We start from the raw sequence: 22,902 nt of genomic DNA on the forward strand, positions 1-22,902 counted from the left end.
TGTTTCATGCTAAATCTTGAAAGTAGGACTTCTGCCAATAGCAACGCTTACCAAAATGTATCTGTAAAAATTAAGATTTTTGTTGTGGCTGCCACCATGCTGATTAAAACTCACTTTACAAATGAATGTGACTGCCAGAATGCATACATGTAGTTTAAAAGAGCACGTTAGTTTTCACTCCATTGTCACTTGTTGCATTTACAGTGAGTAAGGATATTTGGTTACACTGTACATTTTCCACAAATGAAATCACAATTGCACAGCAGACACAAAAAAAGAAACTGTAATCACATCCACTTCCTATAAGCTATTTTGTTAAATTTTGTTTTCAGGAAGAAAACATGGTTTTCAGTGGGGGAGTGGATAGTAAGATTGTTCAGTTTCAACAGATTACTAATAAGGTACATTGCTGAGTTTGTCACTTTGTTTCATATTCATAATGTTAGCCTGATATTAAACTGCGTATTGTGAGAGTTAGTGAAGCCAGAAGTCTTACACCCAAAAATTGACCTGTAAGTGCATCCTTCTCAAGAGTACCATACCCACTGGTACTGTTGGTAATTGCTTTCTAAGATTTCTAAAATGTTAAAAAATATTTTTATGCTTTTCTGCATTTTTGACAGAAATGAAGCCTAGGAAGGCCTAGTAGAAAGGAACTTAGAACAGGGTTTAGAAGAAAGAAATTTTGATTTTTGTGGTTAAAGTTCTTCAGAAAGGAGAATGCAGAGTCAAACTTACATTCATTGAAAAATTATCTGAATATTCTGTACAAATTGGAACGGGCAGACGTACAGTACCGAAAACTCCAGAAAATTTTCGAATTTGCCCCTACTGCCACTTGCATGAAGTTGAGCACGAATTACTCTTTCTATTCAATTGTAATCTTTATGACATCCTTCGACCTAACTTTTACAGAAACATTAGTAATAGATACCCCCTTCTTTTTAACAATGTCGATCCTCATATCTACAGACTCACAGCTGCTTACATACATTCATGTATGGAATATAGACAGAAACTTGTTCTTTAATTATAGCCTTTATTTTGATTTAAGATTTATAACATAAATAATGTAGGTAATACCATGTACTCACTTGGGAAAACTGAAATAAATTTGTTGTTGTCTGTAAACAGTGACTAAACATTGCTTTGTTTAAAATGAATACTTTTTAGGATGGTGTTTCAAACTGGGTGAAAACTGCGTCTGATCGTATGTTTTCACAAGATGTCAGGTGTCTTGTAACTCTGCAGAGTGAAAATCAAAATTTGTTGATCTCTGGAGGTAAGTTTGTGTGATTTATGTGCACATTGAGTCGGTATTGTAGTCAAGCATGTTCTAGAGAAACCTCACATGCAGCTAATTATATGAAAAATTTAAGGTAAATTTGTACAAATTTACAAGTTACTTCCTGCCCAAAGATGGGAATATGTTGTGTTCATATAGTGTGAAATACATTGATGGAGTAAAAAATGAGTCGGATGTGCTTTTTAGTCTCGCTTGCGTAAACAGCGAGACTCATAATCTTCGACGCGTTTTTCGTCGTATTTAGGACACAAAAGGGGGTGATTGTGCCAGGCGTTCCTTGCGGAGAACGTGGAAACTGGGACCAAAAATCGTTGCGTGATCGAAGGCACGCATGTTTTGCCAAGAAAGCTAAGGAAAACGTGTCGGTCCACTAATTCTATCGCTTGAAAGAGTTGATTACTTTGGAACAAGTGAACACTACTGAGTGGCCGAAAAAAATAAGAATCTTTATTAGCAAAACTGCGATGGTCGTGTGTTGTAAACTTTTATTGTATGCAGTGTGTGTTGTAATGAGCATGCGGTTTATTTTCGCGATGATTGAAATGGAAATCACTTTTTTGATCTCTGGCTATGATGTTATTTCTCTGGAATCGAGGCCCTTGAATTTTCGTGTATTTATACATCCGTATAGCCTGCGACCGCGCGCGTATTTCCGGTCGTCGCTAACACGCGTACTAAATCAGTTCAAAGACAAATAAAAAGTGAATATCCTGAACAATAATCGACGTCGATAAAGAAGGGAGTAAAAAACCGTTAGCGAGTAAATCCTGTTTCGAGTAGAATTAATCGCCTCCTCATTTCTCGATGTAATCTCCAATCAAGCGAGACTGAACGCCGTTGTAAGAGCGTTCTTGTTTACAAGAATAAGTGTTTTGCTGAAATTAACGTCTTACAACAAGTAAACTGTTGTACGTCATATCTTGAAGTTAATAGCCTTGTTTCCAGGTTTCTCTCTTTTCTTCCCTTGAGAAAGGAAGAGAGAAAGCCCTGGGAATGAGTTTGAGAAGTTATATGTCATCTTGATGATAAACTTTTATCAAGTTATCAAGGGCAAATACAGTGTTCTATGTCTGTTCGGGACTGGTATTTAAGCCATATACCCATTCACACGCACAGATTGTGTTTTATAATTGAATATCTGGTTAAACAGGATGGAAATATTCTCGTACAAACTCTTATCCTGTCCAAAAACACGTACTACCAGTGACATTAGTTCCGCATGTTTATGGCCTAATTGTAAATTTAAACTCCCTGTTGTTGTCATCCAAAAATTTTGCAACCTTGGTAAAGTGAGGTCACACTTCTCTTCTCTATTAAAAAAAGGAATAAGCAGTTTATCAGAGTCTCTTGAAGCTGTATTCCACCCCCTCCCCCACCCTCACCCCTCGAAGAAAAGTTACATTAAATTAATATCCTCCATATTGATCAGGTCTAGATGCTTGCATCCTTTTGTATTCCATCAAAGAGTTTGGCAGGTCTAGCAACAAAAAGATTCCGCCATTTCCTCATGTAAGTAATTAATGCATTTGATCCATCAGTAGTTTGTTTCTGTAGAACTTTCCATAGTGGTCGTGATGTATTCAGCTCTTCCATTCTTGTTGATTTTAAAAGTAAACTTGAAGAATAAAATCACTTCTTCAAGTCAAACGTTCCTGTAAGATAAACAGTTCTCTTAAATACCCATCCGCTTGTAAAGTAAATTGTGTCACAGTTCCAAAGAGGCATGGAATTGTTCTTACCGAGTAGATAAAACATGTCACACTGCAGAGTGAACCTTAATTTTAACGTTCAGGTTCGGTACACTCTTGTAAGTATTGCAAGAAGGTAATTTTTTATTGCGTCAGGTGTCTCTTTGTTTGATACGTTACTAACTGCTCAAAAACAATTCATAACAAAACAGAAAAACAGCATAGACAGTATCTTTACGTTATTCTCGTCATTGTTGATTGTTATGAGCATCGTAAATGCATTGACAGAACCCTTCCAATAAACCTGCGGTCAAGCACTTTTAAATTGCAAACCAGCGTTTTTGATTTTATTCAAGAGTGCCCAGGGCTTTCTTTAGAATTTTAATCGTAAGAACTGCTGTTTGACTGAGAAAAGTCTTCCAAATTAAGTTAACTTCTGAATTTTACGTACGCCATTTCCTTCTGTATCTGTTTAGCTGTGGAGGAAAAACGAGAACCTTATTCTGTAAAGTCCTAACCACGCTGCTCTTATTACTGTATTTGCAGACTTCATTTATATCATTGGCATCAGCAACAAATATTCTTATGTGTCAGACTTCAACCGGCCTGCAGTTGTGGAGACTTGAACAAACAGGTGATGAGTTTTCTCTATAAAGTGTATAGGCAAAGCTTAAGCAAACTTATAGATTGTTCCTTTTGAGCGACCTTTATTCTTGATGGCGATGTTTTGACCGCGTACTTTTGGCCTTCAGCATTTGATGGACACAGCAAATCACTGATAATGTAAAATTATTTATTCATCTCGGTGTGTGGGTCATAGCTACAGGAACCAGAATCAAAGCATTCGAAGCAAAATTATGAGTAATTTTTTTTTATACCACTTCATGAAAAATTCCTGCGATTTGATTGGCTTAGACCAGTGGTATTTCAGCTTAATTTGAAATACCTACATGTGAAAATTACAAACCTTTTGCGGCTGGTAGTATAAAGAAATAATAGAATTATTTGTACGTGTTATTTGGCATAAATACCACTCGTGATATTTCAAAATTATCTCAAATTTCACTCGCCTAACGGCTCGTGAAATTACGTACAACAATTTCGAAATATCACTCGTGGTATTTATACCAAATATCACTACAAATCACGCTATTACTTATCCATTTTTTTTATTGGTAGACAGCAAAAGCTCAGCTTCTCAGAGATCACCGGCTCTTCTCGTACAGATTAAGAAGAAGGTACTGTAAATTTGTTGTTACTCTCTCCAAGTCCGTACTGGATAGCTTTTCGTGCCGACACGACAAGCTATCCGGTAAAGTATGAATACATACGCGATATGTGACGCTCCACTTTAGAGATCGGCGTGTTACAGAAATCGCGTCGATAAATACTTCACAAATCACAACTAAAACTGAAGGTATGATTTCAGACAATGACTGTAGCATTTGTTAACATAATAGGGCGATCACCACATTGTCTGCAGTGCTATTTCAACATGTGGACGCTGGGCAGCGTTTTCTGATGTATGTCATGTGAGCTTGTTCAAGTTAAATTTGGTGAGTGTATTGATGGGTATTCTTTGTAACGAAGGTTCGGATCTGGCTCCTCTCCTATACATTCAACTATGGCTGAGGTGATGTATCTCGTTTGTCATAATGGGACGAGCAATATCGGCGTTCCAAAGTATGATTCTATGTCTTTTGATCCTTATATAAACTCTGATTAGAAAGCGTTTTTGGTAGTGAACTTCAGTGGGTAGTAATAATCAGTTCAATAACTTTGTCCCCTTACAACACTTGCAGTTCAACTGTTACAATGAATGCTTGAATGAGTGTAGTCGTGTGGCTTGGTAAGAGACCAGAGTGAAGTTGTCAAGTGTAAAATACGAGCACTTTACGTGTCTTTGGATTTATCAGATTGAAGATGAAGTACAAAAATGACTCATATAGTGAGAACACCCATAGCATTTTTGAGTTAAGGAAACGGTTGCAGTTGAAGAGAATAATATGTTATGCATGTAGACTTGGTCAAAGTTTACCCTCCGATTAAAGTTGAGGGCTGTGTTTTGTAAACACAACCGGTACAGTTGTTTTAAGCTTACCCAGCAGTTGGAACTGAAGGTGTATTCTTTTCCACGTGTTTCGTAACTCGCCGTTGATTTATTTCTTCACTACTAGGCGACAAATGGACGATCTCAGGTGATAAAAGTGAGTGGCTGTATTTAACTACGGTAAAACTACTCTCTAGTTCCTAACCTGCAACAACCTGACTTGACACAAGACAGGTTTGATTTGTGGCTGGTAAAACGCGCAACATCGCTATTCATCTCGTTTTGCAGCAACGTTGCATAACTAGCTGCATGTTTTTTGTTGCACGTTTTACTGTACCTTAAACTGGGGTAACATAACTTAAGATCCGAGGCGAACAAAGATTTAACTGGATGTTCTTTCCTTAGGTTTCACCTTTACCTGCTGAGCTATTGCCAGCCAGCCAACTGGTTTTTACATCTGACAGTTCAAAGCTGATTTGTTCAACACGACAGGGTTCCATTCAGGTGAGTCCAGAAGCACGTGACATGATTACTGTAATTACATGATTGACCTTAATTAATGAATTGGTACAAGGTTGTTGAAGAACTAATTTCATTTCGCTATGATAATTTTCAGCCATACTACACCTTGAAATTTACTGTCTATCCTACAGGCAAATATACTACGCCAAATATATTTTAATGTATAGGATACTGTGACATTTTTGCTGCAAAATGTTTGAGTTTTGCGTTCTCGTGAAGTGGGAGAGCAAACACTGATCAATGCCTTTAGAACGTCAGTTATTGAGTAAAGCCCATGATTAATTGACCGGCGGTTATTATTGACCTCTGAAAACTATTTTTATTTGGTCGATTTAGCAGGCGGGTACTGTTTCATCAACTGGAACATTACCATTCATTTACCGTGTGAAATTATGACTTATTTTTCCATAAGAATATAGAAGAAAACTGAATAAACTGAACGAGCGGGCACTCCGCTTCGTTTATCAGGACAAAATCTCCACTTATTAGGCACTAGTTGTTAAAAATGGATATAGCACATTCGCTGATCAAAGACTTGCAAAAATGTTAAATACAGTGTTTGGAGCAATTGGGAATGGAAACTTACGTTTAAGTATTTCCGAGTCATTGACGGCACGTAATTCCAGTTTACGTGGTGATGCTATTTTATAATTACCTAAAGTAAATTCAACAAAGTATGGGATCAAGTCATGGAGATACCAGGCTGCCCGACTACGGAACACTATTCGAAATAATTTAACAAACATTGATAGTTACCGCAGTTTTAAACGTGGACTCAAGGAGCTCGACCTTGCAAGTTTATAGTCCCTTTCGCAATTTAACTCAGCTTTTCTTCGTATTTAAGTATTATATAGTTTCTATAAGCTTATTGCAGTGTTCATGTACTATGTCATTTTAAACACTTTTATATAGTTGTAAGTTTATTTTGACCCTTATTCACAATTTAACCTGGTTTTCTTAGTACATACGTTTTAACAATTTTATGATTTTATATATCGTTCTAAACACTTTTATATAGTTTTTAGGCTTGTTTTTAGTTTTGTGACTGACCTGTAAACTAGCTTTATAGGTAAGTGTTAGTCACGTTAATAAAGTGTGTATGTATGTAACTATGCATGTATTATATGAAACCAGACATGAAATATTCAGAGAATAAAAAACGGTCTCCGCTGGCCTCTTAAACCCACTCTCGCTTACAAACCACTTTGCTCCAACATCCCTCACTCCTCTAATTTGTAGTGATAACCAGTGAATGTTATAACATTTGTTATTATATAAACACCAATGGAATACCAGGTGAGCTTTCGCGCGAAAACTAGGTATCTTCACATGTGAAAATAACATGTTATCTTCTCGTGTGAAAATATCACTGTTGCTATGGCTACATAATAAATCGCGCCTTTCACACCAAAAAACTGTTAACGTGAAATGGTTTAATAGTTGAATGGTGTTTATATTTTTAATTTTTAAAAATTTTTAAAACTAAACTAGTAAGCAGCACTCTGCGAACTGTTGCTGTAAAACTTGTTTATTCTCCTACGCGTTTCGTCTAACTAACGTAGACTTCTTCAGGGAGTTTTACAATCAAATACTAAACGCCTGTATTTAAGCCATAATATGACTAAAAATAATGAAGGTCGCAAACATTGAAGGTTTGGCCGGATTTACGAAAAGGAACAGGCGCAGCTGTGAAATTTTTTACGCAAGGCGTAAGAATACTTTGGGGCCACGGTTTTAGCTAAAACCGTGGCCCCCAAAAACTTACTTACAAAGATTAGCTAATGTGACAGTAGCTTTGTAACATACGGTACAGTCTATTTCTGGCATAATCCTGTTGATTACATTCCTAATACGTGCGTGACTGCAATTAAAAGTAGTCTTGAATACAGTAGCCCGCTGAGACCTATTCTTAGCTTTCTGCAAAAGCCACTTCTTTCTGTCGCTGTATCGTATTTCGCGAAATAGTGGTAGCAAAAATGCAAACGGATACCCTCTCAACCGTAGCCGCTTCTAGAATCTATCCCTAGTCTCCGAAAAAGATTTAAAGGAAGAACTGTTTCTAGCATACCTTATTAATTCCCCTTTAATAAAGGCTTTCTTATTGCTAGAAGGATGAAACGACTCGAAGGGTATATATAGGTATTTGTTAAGGGGCTTCTGAAAAGTGGAAAACTGCAGCACGCTTGAAGACCGATCTCTATAGAGAAATAGATCAAGAAAAGAAATGCTAAGCTCGCTAATACAATGAGTAAGCTGAATACGTTGATCTTTGCTGTTGAGAGCGCCCAAAAATTCTAGCAGGGTGTCCTTAGGCCCGCACCAAATAGCAAACATGTCATCAATGAAACGCTTGTAAGTAAGTTTTTTGGGGCCACGGTTTTAGCTAAAACCGTGGCCCCAAAGTATTCTTACGCCTTGCGTAAAAAATTTCACAGCTGCGCCTGTTCCTTTTCGTAAATCCGGCCAAACCTTCAATGTTTGCGACCCTCATTATTTTTAGTCATATTATGACTTAAATACAGGCGTTTAGCATTTGATTGTAAAACTCCCTGAAGAAGTCTACGTTAGTTAGACGAAACGCGTAGGAGAATAAACAAGTTTTAAGCAACAGTTCGCAGAGTGCTGCTCACTAGTTTAGTTTTAAAAATTGTCAAGTCAATACTAGTAGAAGCCACATGGCGAACGCAACTGGAAATATTTGCTCAGGAACATAACGCCCTCGACCTTCAGATTCGTCGGATCCAGAGCCAAATCCAGTGTATAGCTCTCCCAGCATCCTAGACTCCACTATCGAAACTGTCCCTAGAAAGGCAGTTCGCATGCGAGTTGATGCCGATAAAGCCCACTCCAGTCTCATTGGCAGGATTAAACTGCTGGAGGAACACGCAGCTCAAGGCACTTCTCCATCTGGCCTCAGGATAAAAAAAGTCCAAGCAAAAGGTCAAAACGTGGATGCACTTCAAGCCAAATTTGACGGCATTATCCGCGAGGCAGAAGTACAATTGCTGGAGGCTACAATTGATCATCTCCGCTCCGAGGTTAAGGATCATCAGGAGGCAATCCGTGCTACTACTGCCAATATAGATGGCACTATTGCGCGCTGGAAGGAACAGCTTCTGAAGAACGATATCTCGAACGCAAAAGCGACCAGTCTCGTAGAGGCCCCCCGTAGCATTTGTGGAGAAGTTATCCAAAGATACTGCGGTCTCGCGGGCTTCCAAAGCCCTCCAAACGGAGATAAGCCGAACGGCAAAAAAACAGAAGTCAGGCAATGATGGACGATAGCGAGGTTTTCGTTGCCTCGGAAGAGTCTATTAGAGATATTATTCGAAACGAGCTCCGCGGTCTTACTTCAGGCACTACAAGCCCTTACGAGGAAAACCCGCAGCGGAAAGTTTCCATATCCGAAAGAAGGAATAATGGCAAGTCGAAAGGCAAGTCACGTCGAAGTAGATCCACAAGTCGCGGTCAAGCCCAGCAACGCCAAAGGTCAACCTCTGCCAAACGGTCTAACCGACCTCAAAAGTGGTCAAAAAACGCCCGAGGAAAAGGTTCAGGCCACGTAAAATAGACAGGCGCTCGGCGCACGAAAAATGGTTATTCAAGATGGCTAAACGACCCCTATACGACTTGCTTCCACGGAATTCGGAAATTCATAATTTTACCTCTCTCAAGCTTACTGAGCGGCAAGCTACAGTTCTGGGCATGGGTCTAAAGTTTAGATCCTCGCTTCTACCCCCTAGCGAAGCTCAGTTTGACTTACAAATCCAAGACTTCTGTCGAAGAGTTCGCCTTCAGGATAAATTCGCCAACTGCCCGCCAGACAAGGACTTCAATCCCAGATTGTACGTTCCAACAGGCTGGAATCCGCCGCGGGAAAATCCCGATCTTGAAGACAAACTCTTCGCGTTACGCAAATAGCTGCTTAAAAACATTGTGGCTGGCAAACCGCATTGGAAGAACAACCTCACAAAGCACGAGCGAGAGAAACTTAGCGAGCTGAAATCCAACCCTAATATTAAAATTTTGCCTACCGACAAAAATCTCGGGACGGCTCTTGTTTCCACGGATTGGGTTCAAGCTGAGACACTAAGACATTTGCATGACGAGTTGTCATATCATAAAGTCACGCAACAGGACTGGTATGCTAATCGTCTTAATGTAATTAATTCTCGCGAAAAGCTTATGACAATTTACAGTAGATTTATTTCCTCTAGCGTAGCTCGATTTTTGCGTAGCTTTGATCATTTTGTTAGTCCGGCTAAGTTTTATGTTATCCCTAAGATACACAAAAACCCTATGGTGGGGAGACCTATTGCCTCTTCCCATTCGTTTATTACTAGGCCTATTAGGGACTTTTGTTGATGAGCTTATTAAGCCTAAAGTACACATACCTATGGTACTTAGCGACTCAGGTGAGCTGATTCAACTGCTGGAAAATACTTTCTTGCCCGATGGAGATTGTTTCCTTGTCACTGCGGATGTCGCATCGCTTTATCCGAACGTTGACACTAAGAAGGCGCTTATAGCCCTTGACCTGCTCCTTCGTGAAGCAGGGGCTCCGGAGACCCCACTTTTGATTCAGCTCGCCCGGCTTGTTTTTGAAAACAATTATTTATCTTCGGAATTTTGTCCGGATATTTTTCATCAAAAGTTTGGGATTGCTATGGGCACTCCTTTTTCTGTCACAGTGGCAAACGCGTTTATGTATCATCACGAAAAGGATATTGTAGATCATTATTCCCAATATCTTATCCTATACAAGCGTTTCATTGATGACATGTTTGCTATTTGGTGCGGGCCTAAGGACACCCTGCTAGAATTTTTGGGCAGCAAAGATCAACGTATTAAGCTTACTCATTGTATTAGCGAGCTTAGCATTTCTTTTCTTGATCTATTTCTCTATAGAGATGGGTCTTCAAGCGTGCTGCAGTTTTCCACTTTTCAGAAGCCCCTTAACAAATACCTATATATACCCTTCGAGTCGTTTCATCCTTCTAGCAATAAGAAAGCCTTTATTAAAGGGGAATTAATAAGGTATGCTAGAAACAGTTCTTCCTTTAAATCTTTTTCGGAGACTAGGGATAGATTCTAGAAGCGGCTACGGTTGAGAGGGTATCCGTTTGCATTTTTGCTACCACTATTTCGCGAAATACGATACAGCGACAGAAAGAAGTGGCTTTTGCAGAAAGCTAAGAATAGGTCTCAGCGGGCTACTGTATTCAAGACTACTTTTAATTGCAGTCACACATGTATTAGGAATGTAATCAACAGGATTATGCCAGAAATAGACTGTACCGTATGTTACAAAGCTACTGTCACATTAGCTAATCTTTGTAAGTAAGTTTTTCGGGGCCACGGTTTTAGCTAAAACCGTGGCCCCAAAGTATTCTTACGCCTTGCGTAAAAAATTTCACAGCTGCGCCTGTTCCTTTTCGTAAATCCGGCCAAACCTTCAATGTTTGCGACCTTCATTATTTTTAGTCATATTATGGCTTAAATACAGGCGTTTAGTATTTGATTGTAAAACTCCCTGAAGAAGTCTACGTTAGTTAGACGAAACGCGCAGGAGAATAAACAAGTTTTACAGCAACAGTTCGCAGAGTGCTGCTCACTAGTTTAGTTTTAAAAATTTAAAAAATAAATTAAAAAAAGTGTTGAAATAATATTTCACGAGTGAGCGCAGCGAACGAGTGAAATATTTTTCAACACTCGAAGAGAAATTTCGTATCCCCACTCGGCCATGTAATATCCTCTATTTATGTTAATGTGGAACTGAATACCCCATATGTAACTTCAAGAGAGGATAAAGGGGACAGAGAAGGCATCCCCCATACACACCCTATTCCATAGGTAATTCGTCTCGGGTTATTTTTAACACCACAGATCTCAAGGGGGATTAGACAACAGCCAATCACATAGCGCGAATGTGTTGCGCGTGGATGACCCACGCTCAGAGCCACGCGCCCTTCACGAATTCACGCGGAGCAAATGGCGGAAGATGCGGAGAGCGATATTGCTATTCGTTTTGTCGACGAAGACGACTACAGAGAGATTTCTGCTAAAGCTGTGTCAGCGAAACGGAATTTAAAAAAGAATCGCCCTTATTATATAAACACCAATGAAATACCAGGTGAGCTTTTGCGCGAAAACTTGATATCTTCACATGTGAAAATATCACCTTTGCTATGGCTATATAATAAATCGCGCCTTTCACACCAAAAAACTGTTAAAGTGAAATGGTTTGGTATTTCATTGGTGTTTATATGATAAATGGAACGTTAACTTGGCCGCTTGGAGATACGAAATTTCTCTTCGAGTGTTGAAAAATATTTCACGTATCTCCGCGTGGCCATGTAATATCCTCTATTTCCTCTGTTGTATAGAGCTAACAGTACAGCAGGGAAATCCCGAAATCCTTAACACACTAAATATTCTCTCAAGATCATTTATAATTTGCAGTTTGATGAGAGTAATTTCTGGTTTGATATTTATTCTTTTATTAGTCTTTAATTATTCAACAAAAATAACACTTGCCGTCCTACTTGCTTTATTGTACAAACGACCGGTTTCGATAGACGGACGAAATTTCTCATTTTATTAAAGCACTGAGGTTACGACAACTTCGAGTTAAACTGATTTCACGGTTTGTCAAAGAGTCCAGCGATTCCCTTTTCCCAGGTGAGCGCCGACTCCTTTCGCTTCAAAATTCAGAAATGCTCTCAATCTCTTTACGCTTTCATTGCCTTTCGCCCGACATGTTTTGCACGGCGTTTAGTCATGCGAAACCTCCACGAAAAATCCACGCAGCGCGCGAGGAAACTTTATCCCGATTCTAAAAATAACTCGAGACGAATTACCTATGGAATAGGGTGTGTATGGGGGATGCCTTCTCTGTCCCCTTTATCCTCTCTTAGTAACTTACAATACCAGTATCACTAAATTGTATCAATGGTTTTACATAAGTTTGCTTGTTTTTTGCTTTTCAACCAAATAGCGCTCTGGTCAAGAGATTTTTTGCGCTTGTCACTATTAAAGCCCCGTGCATAGGGATGCAACTTTGATGGCCAACAACTCCCTACATTGTTGAATGTTAAATGTTGCGTCCGTTTGCGCACCCTGTTACATGTTGTTGCGAAAAGTGGTTTGAAACCGGTCAAACGTAAAGTCCCGTGCTCTGTTGGCCAACAACTCCCAACATTGTTGGGAGTTGTACGTAGCTTTAAGTCGTGACCGAAAGCAAAAACAACGCTTGCATAAACAGCATCTGACACCAAGGGTGCTATTTTCTTCCACTCTCTGTTATGTGGTATCTGAAGAACTTGTCTTTACAATTAGGTAAAAATGTTTTAGTTATTGTTACTCTTTCTTTAGATCCTAGACCTCAGTGATTTGGTCCTGTTGAGTAATACTTTAAACATTCAACCCCAAAGCTTAGGTAAGCTTGTCGAGGAAAATATTTTTCTGTCCATGCGCTGGTGAATAATAATGTAACAGTAATAGGAAAAGGCGGAGTTTTTAATGTGTGCGAGGGATTGTGAGTAACAGTAGTGTTGTATATTGTTAAGGGTTGGTTTATGAAGTGCTAGACGTGGAGTTATATTGGACGATGGTTTGTATGTTAATGCTTGCGGTTCGTTGATGAGTTAAAGTTGGCTTCTCGTGAAACTGATATGACCATGTATCCCTTGTTGGCCGCACAAACACCACTTAGGGCACCTGCAAACTGTCCAGAGTTGTTAGAGGAATCGAACGCACTGATATTAAATTTATTTCAATATGATTTGTTTATCCAAAATTTTAGTGTACTCTTTATTTCCTATTGTCAGATTCCTGTGCCATTCGTCTTGTTGCTGTTAGCGATGATTTACACTGGTTAGCTTGTTCAGACTCTACTCAAACAGTGCACATATTTAGCTTGAAAAAAATGAAGGTTTGTAAATACAACAGTTTGAAGCTACAGCTAAACTTGTATTATGCGACGGTCACCCTTGGGTACTTATCGTTTAATAAATACAGGTACGACCAAACTAAAAGTAAATCAAGTAAAGGAGATGGTAACATGGAGGTTGTAATCGCAAGACTGCGGGTTATGTTTCAAGAAAATGAGTAACTTTTACGGGCCACACACAAAACGTATTCAGTGCAAATGATATGGTACCTCTTCACAGAGAAGAAAAAAGAAATGGTTGGTACTTAGGAAAAAGGACCCGCGAACGCTAATAATGCTTAAAGCTTAAGTGACCACTAAATAGAGGTCAGGTTTTCATCTTAACACGAATTGGTTTGGCAAGGTACTCATTAATACACGTTCAACTGTCACAAGCTTCTACCTGTGCACAATGATGTTTATCATACATTTTGTACGTCTATCTTCTGTGTGCGTTTGTTCTTATTTGAAAGCTAGCAGAATCAATAATAATTTTGTCAGTGAATGATGTTGATCAACGAATTTCTCATCAATATCAGCTGTAGTATCCGCTACTCCTCCTTTCCTTTAGTACATACAGAACGTCCTGCATCGATTATAAGCATGATGCCACAAAACCAGTGCCAGCTAGTGAACAATACCAACAAACGGACAACCAAATTATTTTTGTTTTATTTAACAGCTGAAAACCACACTTCCCCGTTTGGATTCTCAGTTATCTGCAATGGCTTTCCAACCAGAATCAAATCATCTGGCTGTGGTGTGCTGCAATAAGCAGGTATTAGCATGATTTTTGTTAGTTAACACTGATGTTATTTTTATTATTTTTTGGCAAACAATAACCATGGCTCCTTTTTGCTGTGAATTGCACAGTCCAATTCTATCAGCACAGGTTAATTAGAGTTCTTAAGAAAAACGGTCAATATTTAAGTCCTGTAAGAAAACGAAATCCCTCCACTTATAGTACATAGTCGCCCTAAAAGGCACATAATCTTTTACCTCGTAAAGCACTGCTCTTCAAATCCACACTGATTGTTGGAATACTGTTTGGGATGAAATTAACTTTATCTTGAGCGATAAACTACAAGTGCGTCAAAATTGGGCTACTAGGTTGATTAGCAGGTCCAGTGACAGCACAAGTGCCACTTACCTCTTACATACTGTAAATAAGCTAACATAGGCCCCACCGCGGGGACAATTTCTCCTCTTGCCGAATGTTTAAAATAATAAATTAAAGGCCATTCCACTGATTCTTGGAAAATTTATTTAGCATGCGCAGTTCACCCTGTCAAGCGAGACTTGTCCAAGCCACTCTCTCAAAGGGAAGCGTGGCCTTGGTTGCAGCGCGGCGCTATCATGGAATAGCCTGACTGACGACTATTTATGGAAATTAGACTCTTCGACACTTTAAAAGGAAAATTGTTTGACTTGGGAATAACTGCCTGTCAGGGTCTGTCATGGCAATTTCTTAAAACAGTATTGCTGCTATTTTACCATAACTTCTAATCTTCTTTATGCAATTAATAAGTAATTATGTATGCATATATACGTATGTATGTCCAAAGGGCGTCAATTAGTGGATAAAACTGAAATCCTATATACATTCGAACCTCTCCATTGGGACACCTAAATTCAGGGAAAAAAATTGGTCCCGGAAAATTTTTTGCATAGTCTTTGTGTCTGTTACCTCTTTTTAAAGGACCCCTCTATTCAGAACTATTCAGGGGACACTTAAACACTCAAATAAAACGTGGCTATCCACAAAGAGGGTTGATAAGTTTAAGCCTTAATCACAATGATGAATTTTCTCACGTAAACGTTGTATTACACAAACAATGTCGCAGAGATAACGTCAGTCCAACTTCTTGAAATAATGATTGCAGCAGATTCCGAGGCAAAATTTCTTCGTTGGTTAATTATTAACACATCCCAGCCCAACATCTATTCAGCGGACACTTGCCTCGGTCCAGAGGGTGTGCCCTGAACAGCGGTTCCACCATATTCTTTTAAAACCAGATTAGCTAAACGATATTTTGTCCTTTTTATTCGCTATATATAGTCTGGAAGTATTTATTGTCTTTATTCGCTATACATAGTCTTGCACTCTATGCAAACGGTTTACATTGATTGTTTGCATTGTCTTGTTAGCGGTAATATTATTTCTGACGTTAGTCAGAAAAATGGAAATGCAAGACTTGAATCAAAAGATTATGTTAAATATCTTGGCGGTTTCGTTCATAAACATCTTTCCTGGAAATTCCATATTGATACTATTGCCAGTAAAATTAGTAAAACTGTTGGCCTGATTGCCAAACCACGCCACTTCAATACACGATGTATACTTTTAAATATTTATCAGTCGTTAATCTATCCTTACTTAACTTACGGACTTGCTTCCTGGGGCCAGTCTCTGAAGACGCATCTTAATAAAATTTTAATTCTTCAAAAAAGAGCCCCTCGTATGATATTTTTCGCTGATAGACGCGATCATGCAATTCCTTTCTTGGTTGATGCCAATATTCTGCCTCTGTCGTTTCTATATTATGAGTATGTTTCCAACTTTATGCATGATATCAATAATAATAACGCTCCTCTAAATATCTTGAAATTATTTCAAAAAACCTCCAGCATACATACATACAATACACGATCATCTACCTCCGGCAATTTTTACGTACAAAGCACTAGGTTGAGATGCATAAGCGTTCTTTTTCCAGATTTGGCGTAAAACTGTGGAATAAGATACCGTGTAGCTTGCGAAACCTACCCAAGAAGGAATTTAAAAGAGAAATTCGTCGACTTCTCCTAGATATTTTAGTAAAAGAAAATGACCATATAGAAACACTTATTATTTGGGTGTGGCCAAATAGAGTAATGGAAACGGCTTGTTTTGACGCAAATGTGCAATAGGCACGCAATACGTGCTAACGTAAACAAGGCAAGTAAACAAGTAAAGCGAGGCGAATGTCTGCCATGCGAACGTCTTGTACAAGGTAAGAGGCATGTAGGAAAGAAAGCTCTGCTAGTACACGGCACTTTATCGCACTCTTACGATCTCAACAGTTAATCTGAATCTTCAGTATTTTTGCCTCATTGAAATTTTGAAGTCTGAAGTCCAGGGATGAAATCTGTCAAAAATATTTGGGATATTAACGTCAGGTTTTGGTCACAATAAGATCACAAGCAACGAGCCTTGAAACACAGAAACTCACAAAACGGATCGAAATCGACCAATCACAAATTACAAACAATGACCTTTTGAACCCGTTCAAGAAAATTTTCGTTTCCTAAGAGGTCCGCTAAGATGATTGGCGTCGGACATTTTGTTGACGAGAGGATCGAAATGCACCAATCGTAGAAAGACAGTTTTAACTGCATGTTTCCTAAGAGGTCATCTGAATTTGCTGTTTTCTTTATTTTATGTCCATTTTATTTTGATTGGTCGATTTTGTTAGGTCGAGTGGATAATCCAATGAGGGACGATTAGTCCAGTCAATCTATGAAATTTAGAGGGTCAACATCAAACTAATTGCAACAGAAGAAATTTCACCGTTATTCAGTCACGGGTAGTCTAAATAGCAATATACTAAGAATCCCTCAGAATCCGTTTGGGGCAAGATGTGAAAATTAAGCGCAGTAACTGTTATAGCTTTTAGCACAGAACACCCAGGTTTGGAAAAAAATGTTTTCTTAGCAAAAAAAGGCAAATTACTATGTTCATAGTCTTGCAAGCAAAAAAATAAAAAATAACTCAAACAACTCGCTTGTTTCAAGAAATGTTACCAACCAGATATAAATAAACCGGGATTCAATGTCCTTGCACAGGAACCCCATATAGATAAAGGGAGCAGAGGCACGCTTGTGTTAATCGCGAAAATAGCAATCATTCTTAAGGTTGATAAAAGAATATAATAAATTTTAGGGAAGAGTAAAACACCTTTACTTATTTGTAGACCATTCATGTTTTGAGTTGAAAACAAAAAAGACTCACGCAAATTGTGAATGTGCTTAGAAATTTGAACAGTGACAGGTATGGCGCATCATCTCGCATGTACTTGATAGCCTTGAATAAATCTTTTTCACAGTTTTGCCACCTTTACGCGCACCGAAAACAAAGTGAAAAACAATAAAAATGTAAATCAAGGGTAATGTGTGATTTCTTGTTTTTGCCAAATGTTCGGTGTGGTCACATTAAATTGGTGCTGTTTTGACAATGGAAACATGTTGCATCTGTCTCGAAGCCATACATGATGGGGAAAAAGCTGCTGTTTTAACCAAAAAGGGTATCGATAGTATAAACGCTAAACGACTCATTGCAGTAGAACCGGGAGAAGCTGTTCGTCAAAAATGTCGTAAAGATTTGTGTCGACCCATGAAGAAGAATGCCACGTCACGTAAGAAGGCAACTGTTGTTAAAAAGAATTACCTGCTATCAGCCGACGTTCTGTTACTACGGCTTTTGACTACAAAGAGAATTGCGTTTTCTGTGGCCTGACAGCAAAATACGACGGGAAAAAGAGAGGCTTTGATGTTATTACAATAAAAACTCAACAGTTTCAAAATTCAATAGCTCAGGTCTGCAAAGCAAGAAATGACGAATGGTGGATAACAGTGTTAGGCCGAATCGAGTATGCTCTGGATCTTTGTGGCGCGGATGCCATGTACCATCAGGGATGTAGCGTTAACTTTCGCACTGGAAAACAGATCCCGCATAAATATGTAGCTAACAGCACCCCCAACAAAACAAAGAGGTTACCGAAAGGAAGGCCATAAGACGCTGCTAAAAACACAGCATTTTTGAAAGTTGCTCATTTTGTCGAGGAAAATGATGAGAAGATGGAAGAATTTCTCCAAAATTCAGAGGAACAAGCTTATAGTGGTGTGTACATGAAAAAGAAGTTGCGAGATCATTTTGGTGATAGAATTGTGATGACTACAACAAAGAAGCAAGCTAATATAGTCACTCTCCAAAGTAGAGCGACTTCAATAATCAACGAGTTCTTTTCCCAACCAAAAAAGGAAGATTGTGAGGCAGAGAAGACCAAAATCATTAAAGCTGCAGCAAATCTAATCAAGAGTGATTTTAAAAAAAATAGATGTCACAAGTGAAAATTATCCATCCAGTGTCGAGATGTCTTCTATTCAGTCAGCTTTAGACTTTGTCCTTGATCTCCTGGAGCTTTTCTTGAGAACTCTTTTTGTAGGCAAGGATGTTGACTTAAAGGTTGCTTCAATTGGCCAAGCGATTATGAAAGCAGTTGGACCAAGAGTACTATTAGCACCTCTTCATCTTGGACTCGGTATACAGATGCATCATCATTTCGGATCTAAATTCTTAATCGATTCACTTCATGCCCATGGATTCTGCTCGTCGTATGCCACGGTATTGCAATACGAGCGAAATGCAGCCGTGGCTCAAGGTACGGACTTGCCAGGTCATATCTCAGATTAGTTCATTCAGTACGTAGCGGATAACGTAGACCACAACACAAGAACTTTGGACGGAAAAGGAACATTTCATGGAATGGGTATCATTGCAACAATTACTCCTGGTGGAAGAATAAGCAAGTTAGTACCAAAGAAAGATGTGTCTCCCGAGGAATTGGCTGCAGCCGGAGAAATAAATATTTGTCATTACAGAAATCAAGCAGGACACACCACACCGCTGTTTTACAAAGAGTTGAAGGATTTGAGAATAGAAGATGCCTCAGAAAATCTCGACATGACTCCTGGCTGGTTGGGGTTCATGCAAATGGTTTGTGAAGGGCATTACCCTGGCCAGTCAACGATCGGTTTTCTTTCAGTGATAGACTTGCAACCCACCGTTGTGACGTGCGTGTATTCCACACTTTCATTCATATGTGACCACCCAAAGCGTTACAGTGTGACACCAATTGTAACATTTGATCAGCCCCTTTGGTGGAAGGCAATGATCATCGTCACAAATGAGCCTGAAAGTAGTGACCTTAAGTCGGTTGTTCTGTGGTTAGGAGGTCTGCATATTGAAATGAGCTTTCTTGGCTGTATTGGGCACGTAATGTCGGGTTCTGGTTTGAAAGAGGTTCTTGAATTAGTGTACGCAACGAATGCAGTGGGTCATATGCTAAGTGGTAAAGCATTGGCCAGAGCAGTCAGAGGTCACTTTTTAGTTGACTCCGTTCTTAATGCATTGTTAGTGAATATAACGTTTGGTAGTCCCTAACTAGCGACTATAGGGCTAGACACTGAAACAGGTGTTAATCTTGCGGATAAAGAAGGAGAACTGAATGCGTCTGATGTACAAGCTGCTGATCAGGACCTCAAAAAGGTAGAGGAATTGTACAAAGGACTCGTCAAGGACACTACGCAGGCAAAGCAGGTTGGATCCACTGAAGTTCTTCTAAAGGTTGCAGAAAAGCTAGAAAGCAAGAGAGTCTCCATGCACAATCAGCGGACAGCCACTATGTGGATCCAATACATGTATTAGGTAGACACATTGCGCACGTTTATTAAAGCTGAACGGACAGGCAATTGGAATCTTCATCTCCAAACAGTCCGCGAAATGCTGCTCTATTTTGCAGCTGCAGGTCACAATAAAATCAAGATTCTTATTCCAGGTTAGGAGCTAAACTTTTGAACGCAATTCCTAACGAATTTCGTCAACTCTCCAAAGGAGCTTTTAAAAAAATTTTTTATGACTTTTTGCTCTCGATAATGGAGGCAGAGGACGATTATGTTGAATTCTCCTACAAAAAAAATGCCAAATTCTGCATCTTCGACTCAATGTACTAATAATCGATAGGTTTCTGTTAGTAGTAAATTTGATTGTAATATCATTCTGTAAGACTATATACTTTGTAACTTTAGCTTGTTTTTCTGTAATTCTTATTTATCGACATAGTTTATTTAGTTACTTTACAATTATTATATTATCTGTTATGACTGCTGTAACCTTTCCTCTCCGCCCGCCTCGTCTAGCTTTTGCTATTTGCGGGTGGAGATGGCAAAATGATGTGCATGAAATAAAGTATAGTGTGTGTGTGTGTGTGTGTGTGTGTGTGTGTGTGTGTGTGTGTGTGTGTGTGTGTGTGTGTGTATAATTACGTGAAATCCGCATACCTTTATTTAAAACTTATGTGTGACCTCCACAAAACACACCCCGATGTGCATAAGAGTTTTCAAGATGGCCTGCATGTTGTGCGCAAACGTGATCGTTACTGGTCTCGGCTTTCTACTGACTTGGTTATAGAGTAGGTCCTTATGCGTAGTTTAAAGACAAGTGGTGGGCTTACCCGAGGTCGAGGGATGTTCGAAGCACAACGTTTGGCTTGGGTGATGTCCATGCCTGCCTGTGCAGAGGTTAACGGTGCCATGCAAAATCCAACTGACATTGTAAACAATACAAGTGAGCAGCACAAGGAAGCAACGAAAGCGAGACAGAAACGCGGCCATAAAGATGCTCATGAGATCGTTACTTTTCTCTCTCTGAGAAATCGGTTCAGAGCAGATCCATCATTACGCAGCATCACGACCGGCATTGTAGCAGAGGATAACGTTAACGCTGATAAAGCGAAGGAAGTTGGAGAGAAAATACTAAGTTCGTTAACAGGCAAGAATGTGTATGATCATTCCTTTCGAAGAAAAGATCAGGTAGTTACAATGGCCTCAAAAGCAGCTGTGAAGTTTGATGATGGCAAAATCCAGGTGGACCCTCAGCTATTGTTTCAGAGACTTAGTATTATTGCCACTGGAGGACGGTTCGACAATCCTAAGTCAATGTTTAAGTACGAGTTGTGCAGCTACCCGCATGCCCTATTCGATACGTCTCTACTACCCAGAAAAGCGAGCAAACCAGCCTTAGCAGATGCAATCTGGACTGATGTTAAAAACACGTCCACTGAAGTTACAGGAAACGTTCATTTTGTTCTTGATGGAGGTGCCCTTATTCATCGTGTCTCATGGCATCGCAGTTTTACATACGACGCCATTTATTCCGTTTATGTTCAGTGCGTTGTCCAAAGGTATGGAAAGGCCACGGTCGTATTCGATGGATATAAGAATGGGCCATCCACCAAGGATTGTACTCACCAAAGGCGTACAAGTTTATCCACGCCAACAGTTGCTTTTGATAGTAGCATGGTTGCTAAGGTAAAGAAAGAGGAATTTCTTGCTAACAGGGTGAACAAGCAAAAGTTTATTCTTCATCTAGGAGAAAGATTGCAACAGTCGGGATGTACGGTTAACCGCGCCGCAGGGGATGCAGGTCTTCTCATTGCCCAGACCGCCATTCAGTCTGCGAGATCACTTTCGACCGTTCTTGTCGTGATGATACTGACCTCCTGGTGCTACGTTGCTTCTATGCGGAAATGGATGCTCACGATTTGTTCTTCAGGCCCGAGCCCAAGCAAAGTTCCAAGACGAAGAGGGTATGGAACATCATAGAGACAAAACTTGCTTGGTCCCCCCGTTTTCAAAAACGCTTTGTTTGTTCAGGCATTGCTTGGATGCGACACGACTTCTAGTATCTACGGCATTGGAAAAGGAGTAGCTCTCCACAAGATTAAAACAGACGCATTGTTTCGTGAGCAAGCCGACGTTTTTAACCGTGCCGTCTCTACTAAGGAAGGAGTTGTTGAAGCGGGAGAGAAAGCATTGCTCTGTCTGTATAACAACAAGCCAGCTGATGAAAGCCTTAACTCACTGCCCTATACAAGATTTTGTCAGAAAGTTGCCACAGGAAAATCTTTCTTACAGCCTGAGAGCCGCCTATCATAGTCAGATGGTTTACTTTCAGATACAGCAATGGAAAGGAGTATTGTTGAAGCCTGAGGACTGGGGGTGGAAATTGCCTTCTGGAAAGCTTCTACCTGTTAGAACAGAATTACCACCAGCTCAAGAGTCTCTTCTGGAAATTGTAAGATGTAACTGTAAAAAAAGGCTGCAGTACACAGAATGTACGTGTAGGAAGAACGGTCTGGACTCTTCACCTGCTTGTGGAGAATGCAAGGGCTACAGCTGCGTGAATTCAGCCCCACCTGACTTGGAATGCGATGTCGAATGATATTTTTCTGTGAACTTCAAAGATTTTACGTTTTCAATTTGCTGAAGAAACCTTTCTCTTAAGATTGTACTGACGTTACTCAATACAGTAAATTCAAACTTCAGGTATGACGATAGCAGAACAATTTATGGCATGTATGTTCTCGCACATTTTTGTTACTTATTTCATATATCAGTAATTTTTAATCAAGGATACAATAGTTTATTGCTACTCAGATCGATTTTGTTCATTGCATTAATTTGCACGACATACAGACATCCATCAGACATACATCTGTATTGTTGGGTGTCCTGTGGGAGACACGACAGGAAGACCAATTCAGGTTTCGTAATAGTATTTCAGGGCATATATCATAATACAATCACA

At 39.5% G+C, this 22,902-nt stretch overlaps 1 protein-coding gene across 1 annotated transcript in view; it reads left to right on the forward strand.

Annotated features, from left to right (window-relative positions):
• LOC140927961 (U3 small nucleolar RNA-associated protein 4 homolog) overlaps positions 1–22,902 on the forward strand; it is an 82,848-nt gene that overhangs the window by 39,749 nt on the left and 20,197 nt on the right. The window contains exons 10-20 of the mRNA XM_073377667.1: positions 333–401; positions 1,174–1,282; positions 2,736–2,815; positions 3,541–3,628; positions 4,174–4,232; positions 4,455–4,550; positions 5,172–5,201; positions 5,450–5,548; positions 12,941–13,004; positions 13,396–13,499; positions 14,179–14,274. Of these exons, the coding sequence (XP_073233768.1) occupies positions 333–401; positions 1,174–1,282; positions 2,736–2,815; positions 3,541–3,628; positions 4,174–4,232; positions 4,455–4,550; positions 5,172–5,201; positions 5,450–5,548; positions 12,941–13,004; positions 13,396–13,499; positions 14,179–14,274 (894 nt within the window). The remainder of the gene's footprint in view (positions 1–332; positions 402–1,173; positions 1,283–2,735; positions 2,816–3,540; positions 3,629–4,173; positions 4,233–4,454; positions 4,551–5,171; positions 5,202–5,449; positions 5,549–12,940; positions 13,005–13,395; positions 13,500–14,178; positions 14,275–22,902) is intronic.

The sequence above is a fragment of the Porites lutea genome, chromosome 2 (assembly GCF_958299795.1).
Source record: "Porites lutea chromosome 2, jaPorLute2.1, whole genome shotgun sequence".
Classification (NCBI taxonomy): Eukaryota; Metazoa; Cnidaria; class Anthozoa; order Scleractinia; family Poritidae; genus Porites; species Porites lutea.